The sequence below is a fragment of the Myxine glutinosa genome, chromosome 7 (assembly GCF_964187855.1).
Source record: "Myxine glutinosa chromosome 7, kmMyxGlut1.1, whole genome shotgun sequence".
NCBI lineage: Eukaryota > Metazoa > Chordata > Myxini > Myxiniformes > Myxinidae > Myxine > Myxine glutinosa.
In genome coordinates, this window is record NC_136267.1 from 77,569,362 (window position 1) to 77,586,707 (window position 17,346).

General features: G+C 42.4%; 1 protein-coding gene across 3 annotated transcripts in view; it reads left to right on the forward strand.

Annotated features, from left to right (window-relative positions):
* The window catches only part of LOC137431334 (cleavage stimulation factor subunit 2), a 72,307-nt gene that overhangs the window by 43,495 nt on the left and 11,466 nt on the right, over positions 1-17,346 (forward strand). For all 3 annotated transcript variants that reach the window (XM_068122555.2, XM_068122556.2, XM_078781892.1), the window contains one exon: positions 5,047-5,109. In XM_068122555.2, coding sequence (XP_067978656.1) covers positions 5,047-5,109 — 63 coding nt within the window. The remainder of the gene's footprint in view (positions 1-5,046; positions 5,110-17,346) is intronic.

Genomic DNA, 17,346 nt, shown 5'->3' on the forward strand with positions numbered 1-17,346 from the left:
CCCTCGTTTGTTACTGACCGACGTGGTCACTGAAGCTGCACCGCGACCTCCGGAAAGGCCGGTGCACAGCCCCGTTCGTGACCGCGGATAAGATGTTAATTTGCCGAGCGGATGGCAGCCGCGGCCCGAACCGTTAACAAAGACTAACCCGATCCTGAATGTTGGCCAAATCGTGCCACAGGTATTCAATTTGGAAAAGACAAAGATGACGGATGTGAAGAAGAAGACAAGAGGTAGGAAATACGAATATGATTTATTACTATTTACACAATTGAAAGCAACCAAGGAAGAAGGAAGGATAATAAAATAATGCAGAAAGAGGGACGGACCAGAAGGACACAGTGAAACTCTAGCTTAACTAAACAGGCTTAACTTATACCCCAAGGACAAGACAAAGACAGACTACAAGCACACTTACACGGGGGATGATGACAGGAATGGCAGGAGGTGGATGGCTGGAGGGAGAGGAAGGTTCAGCTCGGACTGAAGCACGGTCGGGCCGGATGGAGCAGCCGCCGCCCTCTTGATCAGTCTCGCACGGCGCGTTCCTTTGCGGCCACGGTCGATACTGCCGGTGAAACCCGAAGCTGCTGTGGCTGAAGCTGCTGCGTGCCGCTGCTCTTTCAGGGATTCCTCCGCCTCATGCGCCACGTGCTCTCCACCGGTTCATCTGCCTTCTCTCTCGTATCTCGTGGGGGCGTTGCGTGACGGGTTCTCTCCCTGACGCATCTGCTCGTGGGGATCCCTTACTCATCTGCCGTCCCTCCGAAATGCTTGCGCGGGCGCTTTTATAACGCGCTTTCAGATCAACCCGCGCCACGCCCGTGATGGTATTTCCCCAGCCCTGGTTGGCTGGGCAGGGCTCGCTGGCTCCACCCTTTTGATGACGATGGGCGGGCAACGCCCGTGATTTGGCTCCTCCCCCTTCTTCTCCGAGATTACCTCGTGGCTAATGGAGTCTTGCGGCGATGGAAAACCACTCGCACCGCTGGGATGAAAACGAAAGGGGACCTAGCTTATTTGACTTCGGTGCAATGGAGTATCAATTAATGGAAAACAAAGCCTTAACCTAATACACACAATAAGGAAATAACTACCATCAAGGAGGAAATCTATAATTGGCTAACGTGATTGTATATGACCTAACGAAGGGACGCCCTTTGACCTTTATACACAACAACTGGAGGAAGGAGGGTGATATTTTTTACAACAATAAAAAACACAATTCTCATTTCCACAACAATATATATATACTGTATATATACAGTTGTGGCCAAAAATATTGGCACCATTGCACTTTTTTCAAATAATGAAATTGTTGAAATAAAAAAAGATTTTGGTATCCATATATGTATTTCTTTGGTTTGCAGTGGCACAAAACAAAAAAGCTGAAAAAATTACTAAATATTAACTTATTCCACTCAGAAATGCTAAAATGGCCTGGACAATATAATTGGCACCTTTTTAGAAGTTGTTAGAAATAATTAGATTTCAAGCAGGTGATTGATTCTCCTTTACTTTGGAATTGAACTCACCTATGGTGAGTTGCAGGTGCCTGCAATATAAAAATCACTCGTTCAACGAGTTTGAATAGAGAAAAGGAGTCATTCTGCTGTTTTGTGTCACTGTGTACCGCAATGAGCATGGAGAAAAGAAAGAAAACCAGAGAATTGTCTGAGCAGGTCAGACACAAGATTGTAGCCAAGCATGGACAATCTCAAGGCTACAAGTCCATCTCCAGAGACCTTGATATTCCTGTTTCCAACGTATGCAATGTTGTGAGGAAGTTTAGGGCCATGGCACTGTAGCCAACCTCCCTTGACGTGGCAGCAAGAGAAAACTTGATCGAAGATTGCAGCGAAGTATTGTTCAAATGGTGGAGAGAGCACCTCAATCAACTGCCAAACAGATTCAAGTTGACCTTCAGACACAAGGTACGACAGTTTCAACTTGCACCATCTGTCGCCAACACAATGAAAGGGGGTTCAATGATAGGAGATTCAGGAGGACCGCACTGCTGAGAAAGCATGATTGGAGTTTGCCAAAACACACCTGAATAAGCCAAAATCCTTCTGGGAAAATGTCCAGTGGACAGATGAGACCAAATTAGAGCTTTTTGGTAAAGTACATCATCTCTACATTTACAGAAAACAAAATGAGGCCTTCAAAGAAAAGAACACCTTCCCTTCAGTCAAACATGGAGGAGGTTCAGTGATGTTTTGGGGTTGCTGTGCTGTCTCTGACACTGGGTGCCTTGAATGTGTGCATGGCATCATGAAATCAGGAGATTACCAAGGCATTTTGGAGCGCAATGTTGAACCCAGTGTCAGAAAGCTGGGTCTCCGTCGAAGGTCATGGGTCTTGCAGCAGGACAATGACCCCAAACACTTCAAAAAGCACCCAGGAATGGTTAAAGACAAAACGCTGGACTGTTCTGAAATGGGCAGCAATGAGTCAAGATCAAAATCCCATTGAACACTTGTGGGGAGATCTGAAAACAGCAGTTGGGAGAAGGCACCCTTCAAATTTGGAAGAACTAGAGCAGTTTGCACAAGAAGAGTGGGAGAAACTGACAGTAGAGAAGTGTAGGAAGCTGGCTATTGGAAGTGCTTGACTGCAGTTATTTTCTCCAAAGGCTGTGCTACCAAATATTAAGTCTATTTGTCGAGAAAATGGTGAGTAATTTGAAAAAGGTGCAAGGGTGCCAATATTTTTGGCTGTGTGTGTGTGTGTGTGTGTGTGTGTGTGTGTGTGTGTGTGTGTGTGTGTGTGTGTGTGTGTGTGTGTGTGTGTGTGTGTGTGTGTGTGTGTGTGTGTGTGTGTGTGTGTGTGTGTGTGTGTGTGTGTGTGTGTGTGTGTGTGTGTGTGTGTGTGTGTGTGTGTGTGTGTGTGTGTCCTGCAGTTGGTAATCCGCCAGAGGTAATGTACCGTGTGGCATGTGGTGCTTATTGCTCCCATTAAGGTGCAGCTTAACTTAACCTGTACCCAAAGGTGGGACCTTTGGGTACAGGTTAAGTACTTTGGGTACTTATCCTGTACCCAAAGAGCTGGATGGGATACCTTAATGGCGGTTCACCACTGATGGTATGGCCGCCAGTCCACGCGCTTAATTTTGGAACCAAATAGTGTAGAAAAACATTATAGGTGTCATTTCCAACTAAATTGGGGATGCCCAGAGGTGAATGATGCTTTCAATGAACTCCTAGGCATGCCAAGTGAGGTCAGTGAAGGCTCAATGTGACTGCTAGAGCGATTTGTGGTGCTGATGTACGATAGAACCAGTGAGAGCACGGAAGTGAATGATGCCAGGAAACAGCTCTTCACACAGAAGTGTAGAACTCTAGAGAACATTCCTCCAACCCAGGCAACACTCAAGCAGCACATCAAGTGCACTTGCTACCAGGCCAACTGTTGTAACCAGGCATTGGTCATGGATCCAGAGATGCCAGACCCACCTGACGGGCTGGACAAAGGAGACAACTGGGTGGCAGCCTCTTTGGACCACTCTTCCTGAAGCATCAAAATCGTGCCATGAATTGGTCGACTGTGGCTGCAAGAAAAGGTGCACTGGACGGTGGACGCTGCAAGTGTGCCAAAGCTGCATTCAAGTGCACTGCACTGTGCTTCTGTTCTGGAGACTGTTAGATTTAGATCACTACCAATTTTCATCATTGCACTTGATTTAATGTAAGCTTTGGTGGACATACTTGGTTAACTACAGTTATTTTTTCAGAAGTATTGCATCATTCCTTGCAGTGTAAACACTTTTTTTTCATCATTTCTGGTCTTTGGGTGTTCTGTACCTATCCCTGTACCTGAAAAAATAAAGTTTTAAAAGTTCAAATTAACTTTTTCCAATAGCAGTTCTAACTGCAGTATCATACGAATAGATATTTAACGTAATTTGACCTTGACCGTGACCTAAATGCATGTCCCTGAGTTCTGGCGATCTCAAAAGTATCACCAAATGAATGGGCATCCCCAATTTAGTTGGAAATGACACCTATAAGCACGTTTGAACATTAGACCCGGTAGACTGGTGGCCATTTTGGATTTGACCTCTCACGGTCCTCAGAGGTCAAATCTGACTTCCCTCCACATCTGAAAATAAACCTTATGGTATATATACTAACTATGCTAGAAATTTCATGCTTTTCTCAAAAAATGCACAATTTGTCAAAATATGAGAGCTTATCCGCTGTACTACAGAGATGGCTATTGATTGAAGGAACGGAGGAAAATGGTGTTGAAGGTACAGGGGAACAGTAGATGGATCAAGCGTTTCCGAGTAAAACAGATTTTGGAAATGAGCTTGTGAAGGGGAAGAAGAAGAAGGGGAATCAATCATGATGAAGAATAGGTACACTTGGTGTGTTCCAGATGGAGAAATGAGGAAAGTGAAGCATTTTAAAAGCTCTTAATGTAAGAAGCAATTCATTCAGTCAAAATTCAGTTTATATGTACAGTATTGGGAAAGGAAGGAATAAATGATGAATGAAGGAAATTCAGGCAGAATGAGTTTGTCTTTTAATTTCTGAGTGGAATTTTTTTTTTAAATGGAGGATGGGGAATAAGATTAAGTTGAGATGTTGAAAGGGTAACACTTGGGAGAAAGACAGTGGTACATGGTGTCAGGGCAGAGTCAGAATTTGCACGCCGACTAGGTGAGGCCTGGGTGAATAGGCCTGACACACACAGGGTTATGATTTGACAATTTACACCAACAAAGTATGGTTAAACATATAAAATTGGACAAAAACACGGTGATGAAAAGACAAGAGACACAAAGATAGCAGACATAGGATGGAACTGGTCCGGACAACTTAGCTTGGATGAACTGAAAGGAGGAACTGCACGACCCAACATCTCAGGTGCTCAAATCCGGAAGCGTTTGATGTACTGTTTATTACTCTTCGGTCATTGCAATGAATGATTCATATTTATTTATTCATTCATTAATTCATTCAGTCATTGAAAGATATTTGTTTTTATATACATTCGTACACCTCTTGATGCAGTCCTCTTTCCTTTTTTCTTTTTTTCCAGCTGTCTTTATCCGCCCTGTGCAGCCCATTGACGACCCTCACATCGGAACGTTCTCACCTCTTGGTATGTATGTTTTTGTGGAATGTTTTTTTCTTTAATCTTCATCCTCTCCTCTCCCTCCACCTTTCCCCCAAATAAACTTTTTCAATCTATGTAACATGTGGTAGTGGTTTAATTTGCACATTTATCTTATTATCCATATGTAGGAGTTCCTCGTACAAATGAGTGAGTTTCTGTGTGAAACTTTTTCCTTATTTTTTAAAAATATATACAATGCCATACCCTTGGACTAATTGCCTCAATTTTCTGTACTGCGGACCCCTGGTTTACATCAGAGATGCGTTCCTGAAGAGTGCGCAGAATATCGGAATGATGTAAATCAAAGCTAATTCTCAAGAATTAATGGAATAAGTGGGGGTGAATTCCTCACGTCGACACTTCAAGTGTTACATTTTTCACATTTTCCTGTGATGTTACCCTTTTTTGATTAGTGACAGTTATCTTCAAGTACACATATGTATAAAGAAAAAAACCAATTACTAGACTTGCTAAAATAAAAATAAACCTCCAGCTGGATGGGGTTGTGAAGGAGAAGAGGTTGGCAGTGCATCTTCTTCCAGAAGCAAAGTTGGCAGTGCATCTTCTTCTTACTCCTTCTTCCTCTTTTCTCCTCCCTCTTTTCTCTTCCTTCCTCCCTCTTCTCCCTCATTCAATGAACGTCGGCATTTTATAGATGCTATGTATTGTAGTTGGAGGTAAACTTAATTACTCGGCAACATCGAAGGCAAGTTTACCAGCATCCATCAACTTGGGAGAAACGCGTTCACTTCACAAGTTCACAAGAAACGCTTGGGCACGTTCACCAATTTCACTTCCAAGGTAGCACGTGTACAATGCCTCTTTACCCAATGTAAGCACATTTCTTTATATGCAAAACAAAGTGCAGTAATTATTTAGGCGTTTTATTATGGTGTCTTTATCAGTCTTGTAAGTTCTGAAAATGCTCTAAAATAAAAGGTATGGCTTTTCAAGCAACTTAAGTGCGAGTTTAGGCAACACAAATGACATCGTGGTATTAATAGCGTGATGTTGTATTTGCGGAACGACGCAATTTGGGGTATTTCTACAGTCGGACCCTGACCTTTGCAGTCCAAACATTCGCTGGTTCTGCGTTTTTGGGTTTGATAAATTGTGACCTGCTTCTACATTCGCGGCCCTGTGTCCCATGTATTTGCGTTTTTTTGTGGGCGCAAAAAATATTTTAGCCGCGCTAAAATCGAACTTCATGGGATATCCCACCATTCACACTGTGAACATTGCTTCGCAGGATATCCAACCATTCACACTGTGAACACTGTGACACTGTGAACATTGCTTTGTGGGATATTCCACAAGTCACACTGTAAACATGGCTTCTTGAGATATCCCACCAGCTGCGTAACACGTCTTCGCCTGCGAGTTACTGTACAAAATGCAAACACTCCACCACATATATTAGTGCAATTAGCTGTTCCCCTTTTCCCCATTCAAACAATGCCCCAACATTCACGGATTTTCCTCATTCCCAAGATTTTCTGTGAATCAGGAACTGCCGAGAACCAAGAATCCCCAAAAATCCCTTTTCCCATTGAAGCAATGCCCCACATTTGAGGTTCAGACTTTGGCGGCATTTTCCAGGAATGTATCCACCACACGTCGGGATCCGACTGTTCCACATTATTTTCATAAGCTGAAGGTCAATGTCCCAATACAAACTTTCAATTTGTTATTCTCAACAATTAAATTCTTAATTTTCATATTCTTCTTCATTTATGCAATTTAGCTTGACTGTGCACAGTCGAGATCGTCATGGGGCCCGCAACGCTAACCCCCGCTCTAGCAGGGAAAATGGCCTTGAAATGCCTGTTGTTGTCCACAAAAGTATTTGTTAAATGTCCTAATAAATCGATCAATAAAGCTACGGATAATGGCAATGTGTGTGACATAATAGGGTGCATGGATGATACGGATATATGGGCCATAATAGTCATGTGTTTGGTTAACGATGGTATATTTGTTCAGAATGAGCGTACTATGCGCTCCACCGAGCCGTTCTAGTTTATCATGTGATCTTTATTTGAGATCAAGCATTTTAGTAGGTTGACATCTCACGGGGCGGAGGCATCAATTGATGCATTTCTGTCAAATTCTACTTCAGAGTTTATTTTATTGTCGAATGAAGAATTGCATTACTTTTTGGAAGATGTGTGTTGTGTGGGACTTGCTCTCATAGTTTTGTCCATCAACACAAGACACTGACTGCATGTTATATCTGAGAGCAATGGGATACAAATTGATTGAAATGAATTTATACCAAGGCAATTTAATTTGGAAAGCAGAAAAACAATCCTCGTACTCCACTTCATCTTGAGCACAATGTTACACAAGCCACACCTATTTAATTAACCTAAGTTGATTATCTTTAGTCTTTAAGACCTATTTGTTGATGCAAGTATGTCTTGTTGTTCATACCCCTCATTGTGAAGTCCTCAGCTTTGGAAATGTATTGCCTTTTATTACTTGCAAAATCAAAGATTTTTCAAGTACAGGCAGTCCCCGGGTTACGAACGCCCGACTTACAAACGCCCGCACCTACGTACCGACCTCGGTAAAGCCTATAATTAAAAAAATTGAGTTACATACAATGGTTCATACTTACGAACGAACGGGCGGACTACTTTGCGCGACGCTCAAAACACTGTGCGTTTTCAGCGGTTCTTCGGCCCGAGGGAGAACAACGCCACGCCGTCGTCACCATTTTAAGTTGGATCGCGTAAACACTGTCGTGTGCATTGTGTTTTGAACTTAAAATTTTCGTGTGTTTACCCTCGTAATCATGGCTCCAAAGCGAAAATCTGATGCAAGTGATGGTGATGCATCGAAGAAAAGGAAAACGATCACGATTGAAACGAAAGTGGAAATAATAAAGCGATTGGAGAGAGGTGAAACGCCAACAAACATTGGAAAAGCGTTAGGCTACAGGCGGTCAACAATCGGGACAATTATAAAGGACAAGAGGAGAGCAATGGAGCATGTAAAAGGCTCTGTCCCGATGAAAGCGACAATTATCATTTTGCAACGCAGTGGTTTAATTATCGAAATGGAAAGGCTATTGGTAATTTGGTTAGAGGATCAAAATCGCCATTGACTTGGAATGAAAGGAACGTACCCGTTTGTTTGCGAACGGGTACATTTTTCATGGAAGTCCTTCACGAACTTGCTGTCTATGTCTGACGTGCAACTGAAGGTGCTGCAGGAATGTGGAATTTATTGGTTTCAAGCCTTAGCATTCGCCGTTTCTGCATTGTCTGTTTGCTTCTGGCCTCCCACCAGAAGAGATAAATAGAGGAGAGATATATCAAGGTATGATCGTTTCAAGGTATGCAAGACATCAATTGGAACGAGAGTAAGTGTTAACCTTTAATCATTATCTTTTCTTTTCTATCTAAACAGTTTAATAAATGTTTCTTGAATGTGTTTTATACCTATAGATGTTTTAGGTAAAATATATACTATATACTAAGACAAACATTTGACGGGTTGATGCGAGATGTGAACCGTACGTAACTGTTCCGACTTACATACAAATTCGACTTACAGACAGACTTAAAAACGGAACTCGTTCGTAACCCGGGGACTGCCTGTACTGTAAAATTGGTCGGTGCGTTTGTTATTACTTGGCAAATTTTTTTTACCGCGTGGTTGTCTGGAACCACGCAGAACAGTGTTTGTTCGCTGATATGTATGTATGTATGTATGCATGTATATACAGTCACGTGAAAAGGTAAGTACACCCCATGTAAAGTTTTGACTTTTTCAACATACAGCTATTTGATCTTCATTTCAACAATATTGATAGATAAAGGTGATATAATATAACAAATATCATGAAACATTTACAGTCACGTGAAAAAGTAAGTACACCCCATGTAAAGTTTTGACTTTTTCAACATATTTCAACATACAGCTATTTGATCTTCATTTCAACAATATTGATAGATAAAGGTGATATAATATAACAAATATCATGAAACATTTACATTTTGTAGTCCATTGTATAATTTAAATAAACATAAATGCAAATTTCACATGTGGAAAAAGTAAGTACAACCTTGGCTCTAAAAGGTGGTATTGCCCCCTTTGGCAGAAACAACCTCAAGTAGGCATTTCTTATAACTCTCTACCAGTCTCTGACATCGACTGGGAGAAATTTTTGCCCACTCCTCCATGCAGAATTCTTTCAGCTGAGCGATGTTTGAGGGGTTTCTTGCATGCACAGCTCGTTTCAAATTCCCCGACATCTCGATGGGATTTAGGTCCGGGCTTTGACTTGGCCATTCCAGAACCCTCCATTTCTTTCTTTTCAGCCATTCCTTGGTGGATTTACTGGTATGTTTAGGGTCATTGTCATGTTGCAAGGTCCACCTTCGGTTGAGCTTCAACTTCTCCGACAGATGGCCTCACATTATCCTCAAGCACCCTCTGGTACAATGAAGAATTCATAGTGGATTCTATGATGGTGAGCTGCCCAGGCCCTGATGCAGCAAAGCTGCCCCAAACCATAATATTTCCACCACCATGCTTCACAGTTGGTATCAGGTTCTTGTGGTCAAATGCTGTCTTTGGTTTTCGCCAAACATGTCTTCTGGTACTGTGGCCAAATAGCTCTACCTTTGACTCGTCTGTCCAGAGCACATTGTTCCAGAAGTGCTGGTCTTTGCCGAGGTGTTCATTGACAAACTTTAGTCTTGCCATGATGTTCTTTCTGGACAGCAAAGGTTTCCTCCTGGCACACCTCCCATGTAGATCAAATTTGTGCAGCCTTTTTCTCATGGTAGACTCGTGCACTTTGACATCAACAGTGGCAAGAGCTACCTGTAGGTCCCGTGATGACATTCTGGGGTTCTTAGAGACTTCTTTCAGCATCTTGCGGTCTGCTCTCGGGCTGAACTTGCTGGGGCGGCCTGGCCTGGATAAGTTGGCAGTTGGTTGGAATCTTCTCCACTTGTAAATAATCTTCTGGACAGTCGAATGATTGATTTCAAATTGTTTGGAGATCTTTTAAAATCCCTTCCCAGACTCGTAGGCATCTATAACCTTCTTTCTGAAGGCCTCAGAGAGCTGTTTGATCTAGGCATGGCGACGCCGCACACTTTAACAACAAAGAGCAAACCAAACTAAATGTCTGAGGTTTAAATTAGACAGGTTCCTCCAAGATCCTCTCCAACGATGTTCTAATCATTTGCACCTGAGCTGGTGCACCTGATTCTAATTTTAGGTATTTGAAGTAGTGATAAATGCAGGGGTGTACTTACTTTTTCCACATGCGAAATTTGCATTTATGTTCATTTAAATTATACAATGGACTACAAAATGTAAATGTTTCATGATATTTGTTGTATTATATCGCCTTTATCTATCAATATTGTTGAAATGAAGATCAAATAGCTGAATGTTGAAATATGTTGAAAAAGTCAAAACTTTACATGGGGTGTACTTACTTTTTCACGTGACTGTACATTTTGAAGTCCATTGTATAATTTAAATAAACATAAATGCAAATTTCGCATGTGGAAAAAGTAAGTACACCCCTACATTTATCACTACTTCAAATACCTAAAATTAGAATCAGGTGTACCAGCTCAGGTGCAAATGATTAGAACATCGTTAGAGAGGATCTTGGAGGAACCTGTCTTATTTAAACCTCAGACATTACGTTTGGTTTGCTCTTTGTTGTTGAAGTGTGCGGCGTCACCATGCCGAGATCAAAAGAGCTCTCTGAGGCATTCAGAAAGAAGGTTATAGATGCCTATGAGTCTGGTAAGGGATTTAAAAAGATCTCCAAACAATTTGAAATCAGTCATTCGACTGTCCGGAAGGTCATCTGCAAGTGGAGAAGATTCCAAAACAACTGCCAACTTGTTCAGGCCAGGCCGCCCCAGCAAGTTCAGCCCGAGAGCAGACCGCAAGATGCTGAAAGAAGTCTCTAAGAACCCCAGAATGTTATCACGGGACCTACAGGTAGCTCTTGCCACTGTTGATGTCAAAGTGCACGAGTCGACCATTAGAAAGAGGCTGCACAAATTTGATCTACATGGGAGGTGTGCCAGGAGGACCTTTGCTGTCCAGAAAGAACATCAGGGCAAGACTAAAGTTCGCCAATGAACACCTAGGCAAAGACCAGCACTTCTGGAACAATGTGCTCTGGACAGATGAGTCAAAGGTAGAGCTGTTTGTCCACAGTAGCAGAAGACATGTTTGGCGAAAACTAAAGACAGCATTTGACCACAAGAACCTGATACCAATTGTAAAGCATGGTGGTGGAAATATTATGGTTTGGGGCAGCTTTGCTGCATCAGGGCCTGGGCAGCTCACCATCATAGAATCCACTATGAATTCTTCATTGTACAAGAGGGTGCTTGAGGATAATGTGAGGCCATCTGTCGGAAAGTTGAAGCTCAACCGAAGGTGGACCTTGCAACATGACAATGACCCTAAATATACCAGTAAATCCACCAAGGATTGGCTGAAAAGAAAGAAATGGAGGGTTCTGGAATGGCCAAGTCAAAGCCCGGATCTAAATCCCATCGAGATGTTGTGGGGGGATTTGAAACGAGCTGTGCATGCAAGAAACCCCTCAAACATCGCACAGCTGAAAGAATTCTGCATGGAGGAGTGGGCAAAAATTTCTCCCAGTCGATGTCAGAGACTGGTCGACAGTTATAAGAAATGCCTACTTGAGGTTGTTTCTGCCAAAGGGGGCAATACCACCTATTAGAGCCAAGGGTGTACTTACTTTTTCCACATGCGAAATTTGCATTTATGTTCATTTAAATTATACAATGGACTACAAAATGTAAATGTTTCATGATATTTGTTATATTATATCACCTTTATCTGTCAATATTGTTGAAATGAAGATCAAATAGCTGTATGTTGAAATATGTTGAAAAAGTCAAAACTTTACATGGGGTGTACTTACTTTTTCACGTGACTGTATGTATGTATGTTTGTATGTCCCCTCAAACGTATACCAATCAGAGTTGAGGATCTGGTCACATGACAGGGTGATGTGATTACGTGTGATGTCCTTACGGCAGTGCGGCGGCTGACTCTCCACACACCGCCATTTTAATTTATATGCCGTTCAATCCGAACATATTGGCGAACCTGTCATATATCACAATCGCCATGCTCTACCTTTACATTTTTCATTCAGTGTGAAACACAAACAAACCGATTGTGAAAATGACCATCAAATATCGAAAGCATTGGTATAACATAGGCCAAAGGTCAACCACTTGTTTTTCTAATTTCTAAAATGCTCAATTTTCATGTGATTGACTTGAAATTTGAATTGGATTTTCATATCACCTACCTGAATTCAACCTCCGACTATTTTTGAGATCAGCATAGGCCAAAAGGTCAACAACAATTTCAAGTTTCTAAAATCCTCAATTTTCATCTGATTGACATGAAATTTGAATGGGATTTGCATGTCGGCTTACCGAAACCAATCGCCAACTATTTTTGAGGTCAACATAGGCCAAAAGGTGAACAGAGGCCAAATTTCTGAAATTGTCAATTTTCATCCAATTTACTTCACCAAGTAGAGGTCGTCACAATTGAGAAGCCTATTGATTTTGAGGTCATTGGTCAGCTGGAGGTCAAAATTCTAAAATCCCCATTTTTCATACGATTGACTTTAAAATTGAATGGTATTTGTATATTGAGTCACTAAATTGGGAAACCAACTATGTTTGATGTCAAGTCAACTCAAGGTCAAACTTCCAAAATCATCAATTTTCATCTGAAAAATCGTCACTTTTATCCTATTGACCCGAGCTTTGATCAAGATCGTCAATTTTCATCTTGATGAAATGGACAATTTGATGGATCAATGGCAACCTTTTGGGGGGGGGGGGGGGTTGGGGGGAGTTGCGTGGGGGTGGATTTTGCAAGTATCTTGCTCTACATGACATCTTCTTGTTTTATCCCTTATTCAGTTCACTCATATTGGTGCTTGTAATTGCATCAATGTACATGGTTTTCTGCACTCTGATAAAAGTTGGAACATTGAGGAATGGTGGTTTCACAAATGAAAGCCCATGCCGAGTTTGAATGTGTTGGCACCACATTCAACTAAACCGGTCAAGTCTGTCTCTGATAGATGTTCATTTTTCAACTTCTCTACCTTCAGTCCTAAAGGATGGAGTCATATTGGACTCTGCTTTGGAAAATTTGAATTCTGTAATACTGTCTTTCCTGAAAAGGCAATGGTTCCCAATCCTTCCCTTCTCCGATCTACCCTCACTCCATTAAATAATGTTTTCTACAGCACCCTATGGACTTCTTTACACTAAGTTTGTTGTTGTACAGCCCCGGACGGTTCTCTTGAACAAGGCCGTGCATGACACGGAGACAGCTGATCGATCTCGCAGGAGGGACCTAGAAATCCCCCACATCGAGGGTGGTACACCCCCGCCTTCACAAAGTCAGGGCTGAGAAAGAGACAGAGAGAGACACAAAAGGGAAAGGGCTGGTCCATTGGGACCGATTGGTACTCTGACCGTGACCTCGTTGCTCTGACAAATCCGGGCAGCAGGGAAGAATGGGGAAGATTTGCCCCCCAATTTGCGTTGGGGGGTACAACCACCACGAAGAGGCGTCTCTCATAGTTGTTTACACTATGGTTGAAAGGTTCCTTATCAATCAGATCCTTGCAGCTATAGACCAATCAGCCTGCTCCCAATCTTCTGCGAGGTCATGGAATCCTCCATCACTTCTGACATTAAATCCTTCCTCTTCTCCAATGGCTTGATCTCAGATCATCAATTTGGACTCAGACCAGGCCACTCTTCTCTAGACATGCTGCTTCTGCTGTCAACAATGGATAGATGTCCTCAATGACAGACAGGAAATCGGAGCTGTCTCTCTTGACATACAGTGCCTATAGAAAGGTTCCACCCCCTTTCAAAATTTTCACCTTTTGTTACCGGGAATTAAATTGCATGTCTACCTTTATTTAGACATCGTAACCCACAACCTCCAAGTGAAAAGCAAATTCAACAAATTTCAGAAAATTAATTGAAAATACAAAACTAGGTTACCTTGGTTGGATAAGTGTCCACCCCCCTCCACCCCAAACCCCCCCCCCCCCCCCCGAGCTAATACTTGGTGGAAGCACCTTTGAACTTTGAATAGCAATTACAGGTGTGAGTCTGTTGGGATAGGTCTCTACCAACTTTGCACACCTTGATTGGGCAATATTTGCCCATTATTCTGTACAAAACAGTTCAGTCATGTTGCATAGGGAGCGTTGATGGACAGCGATCTTCAAGTCATGCCACAGATTTTCGATTCGATTTAGGTCAGGGCTCTGACTGGGCCATTCAAGGATATTTATCTTTTTGTTCCTTAGGCACTCCAGTGTAGCTTTGGCTGTGTGCTTCGGGCCAATGTCATGCTGAAACGCGAACTCCGTCCCAATTTCAGCATTCTTACAGAGGACAGCAGCTTTTACTCTTAGTCAGGGCCCTTCGGGATATTTTGGGGCCGTTTGGTTCAAATTCTTCCAAAAGCACCAAATTTGGCCCAGATGTTGCCCATGCCATACTCTTTCGATTTCTGACAGGCGCCCCCCCGGGGGCCCCATATTGGCGAAATACTAAATGGCCGCCACCCGGATTAGAGGAAAATCAGTTAAATAACCAAAAGGGTTGTAATCATGTATGATACCACTTTTCAGGGGTTTTCGAGGTCGATGAATCAAATTATGATGTTATTTTGATGATTCGAGGTCAAGGTCAACCCTCAAGGTCATCTTAAAGGTCATTTTTGAGTCAAACATGTCGGTTTTTGAGTTTTTTGTCAAGATTTACGCGAGGTTCACCATTTTATGTTTCTGGGTTGGGTAATCGAACTCTGACCTTATTTTTGACAATTAGAGGAAATATTTACATGTCTATTTCCTAATTTTCAGGCATATGCAGTTCATCAGTCTAATTACAAAGGTACGGATTTTGATGTTTTATGAACTGTATGCCATATCCTTGTGTTTAGTTTTTGTGCGATCATGATCCGGGTTCATGTATACATGTCATAAATATGACCCTCATAGGTCATGTGACCTGGCGGCCATATTGGATTTTATGAAAACCTTAAAAATGGATCCCTGCCTTCATTTTTCGATCGATTCATTTTGAACTTTGACCACTTATAGTATGCCATGTGATTGGATGCATATCCTAATTATGACGTCATAGGTCAGGTGACATAGCGGGATGGACCGGTATGATCCCCGGATCATACCGCCCTTGGCGCCCGTCAAAAATCGAAAGAGTTTGGCATGGGCAACATCTGCGCCAAATTTGATGCTTTTGGAAGAATTTGAACCAAAATATCCCTAAGGGCCCTGACTATCTGAGATGTTTCTGCATTTTGCTCCATTCATTTTCCCTTCTATTCTGACAAGTGCCCCAGTCCCTGCTGAGGAGAATCATCCCCATAGCATGATGCTGCCACCACCATGCTTCATGTTAGAGATGGTGTTCTTTGGGTGATGTGCTGTGACTGTCCACCTGTTTGCACCAAACAACATTTTGCATTTAGGCCAAAAGGTTCTATCTTTGTTTCGTCAGACCACAAAACTCTTTGCCACATGGCTTCGGAATCTACGGAGTAGCTTCTTTGAGTAATGGCTTCCTTCTTGCCACCCTATTGTACAGGCCAGACTTGTGGAGTGCTTGGGATATTGTTGTCACATGCACACAGTGACCAGTCTTTGCCATGAAGGCCTGTAGCTCTTTCAAATTTGCCATAGGCCTCTTTGATCAGTCACCTCGATTGGTCATCTATTTTGGAGGGACGGCCTGATCTGGGCAGGGTTTTGGTGGTTCCAAAATTTCTGACGGGCAGGGTCTGACGTCTTCCACTTCTTCATGATCATCTTGACTGTGCTCTAAAGGATATTCAAGGCTGTTGAAATGTTTTTATACCCATCCCCTGATCTGTGACTTTCCACAACTTTATCCTAGAGGTCTTTTGAAAGCTCCTTTGTGTTCTTGGTTGTCATTACTGTGAATTGCACGACCCAGCGGAGGAAACCTCCAGGATCAGCTGATTTTATTCTGAAATAATCAGAATCACGACAATATAACACAGGTGGAGGCCAATTAACTTGGTGTGTGATTTTGAATGTGATTGGTTACACCTGAGCTAATTTCCAATTGCTATTATAAGGGGGATATATCTTAACTCTCTGCAGACCTGGATACAATTACAAGCTGGTCGTACACGTGGAACATGTCTTTCCATTCTGACAAATCTCACTCACCTTTTCTCTCTGAAAAGACCATCTGGAAAACCCTCCCATATACTTTCTCAACAATCCGCTTGAAGTGGTTCTCTTACTCAAGCTTTTGGGACTCACTGTCTGCCATAATCTTTCCTGGGAAAGCCACATTTCCAAACTGGTCTCCAAAGCCAGGCACAGACTGGGCATCCTCCAGCATGTAAAGTCCTTCATGGGCACTTCTGAGCTCCTCACCACATACAAAGCTTTCATCTGCAGCTTGGTGGAATTCTGCTCTTCCCTCTGGGCTGGTGCTCCTGTCTCACACCGAGCTCAGCTTCACACTGTAGAAATCAAGGCTTTTAGGATCATTGGTATCTCCCATGATGAAGCTGATTCTGAGAGCCTTTCACTCTCACTGCAGGTACGTTGGTGGTCGTTTTATCTTCCACCGACTCCTCTCCGGCCTTGCAACCTCTGATCTACAGTGCATTCAGAAAGTATTCAGACCCCTTCACTTTTTTCACATTTTATTTTGCTGCCTTATTTTGCTGCCTTATTCTGAAATCGTTGAAATTCATTTTTTCCCTCATCAATCTACACTCAATACCCCATAATGACAAAGAGAAAACAGGATTTTAGAAAGTTTTGCAAATTTATTAAAAAGAAAAAACTGAAATATCACATTGACATAAGTATTCAGACCCTTTGCTATGACACATGAAATTTAGCTCAGGTGCCTCCCATTTCTCTTGATCATCTTTGAGATGTTTCTACACGTTGATTGGAGTCCACCTGTGGTAAATTCAATTGATTGGACATGATTTGGAAAGGCACACACCTGTCTATATAAGGTCTCACAGCTGACAATGCTTATCAGAGCAAAAACCAAGCCATGAGGTCGAAGGAACTGCCTGCAGAGCTCAGAGACAGGATTGTGTCGAGGCACAGATCTGGGGAAGCCTACA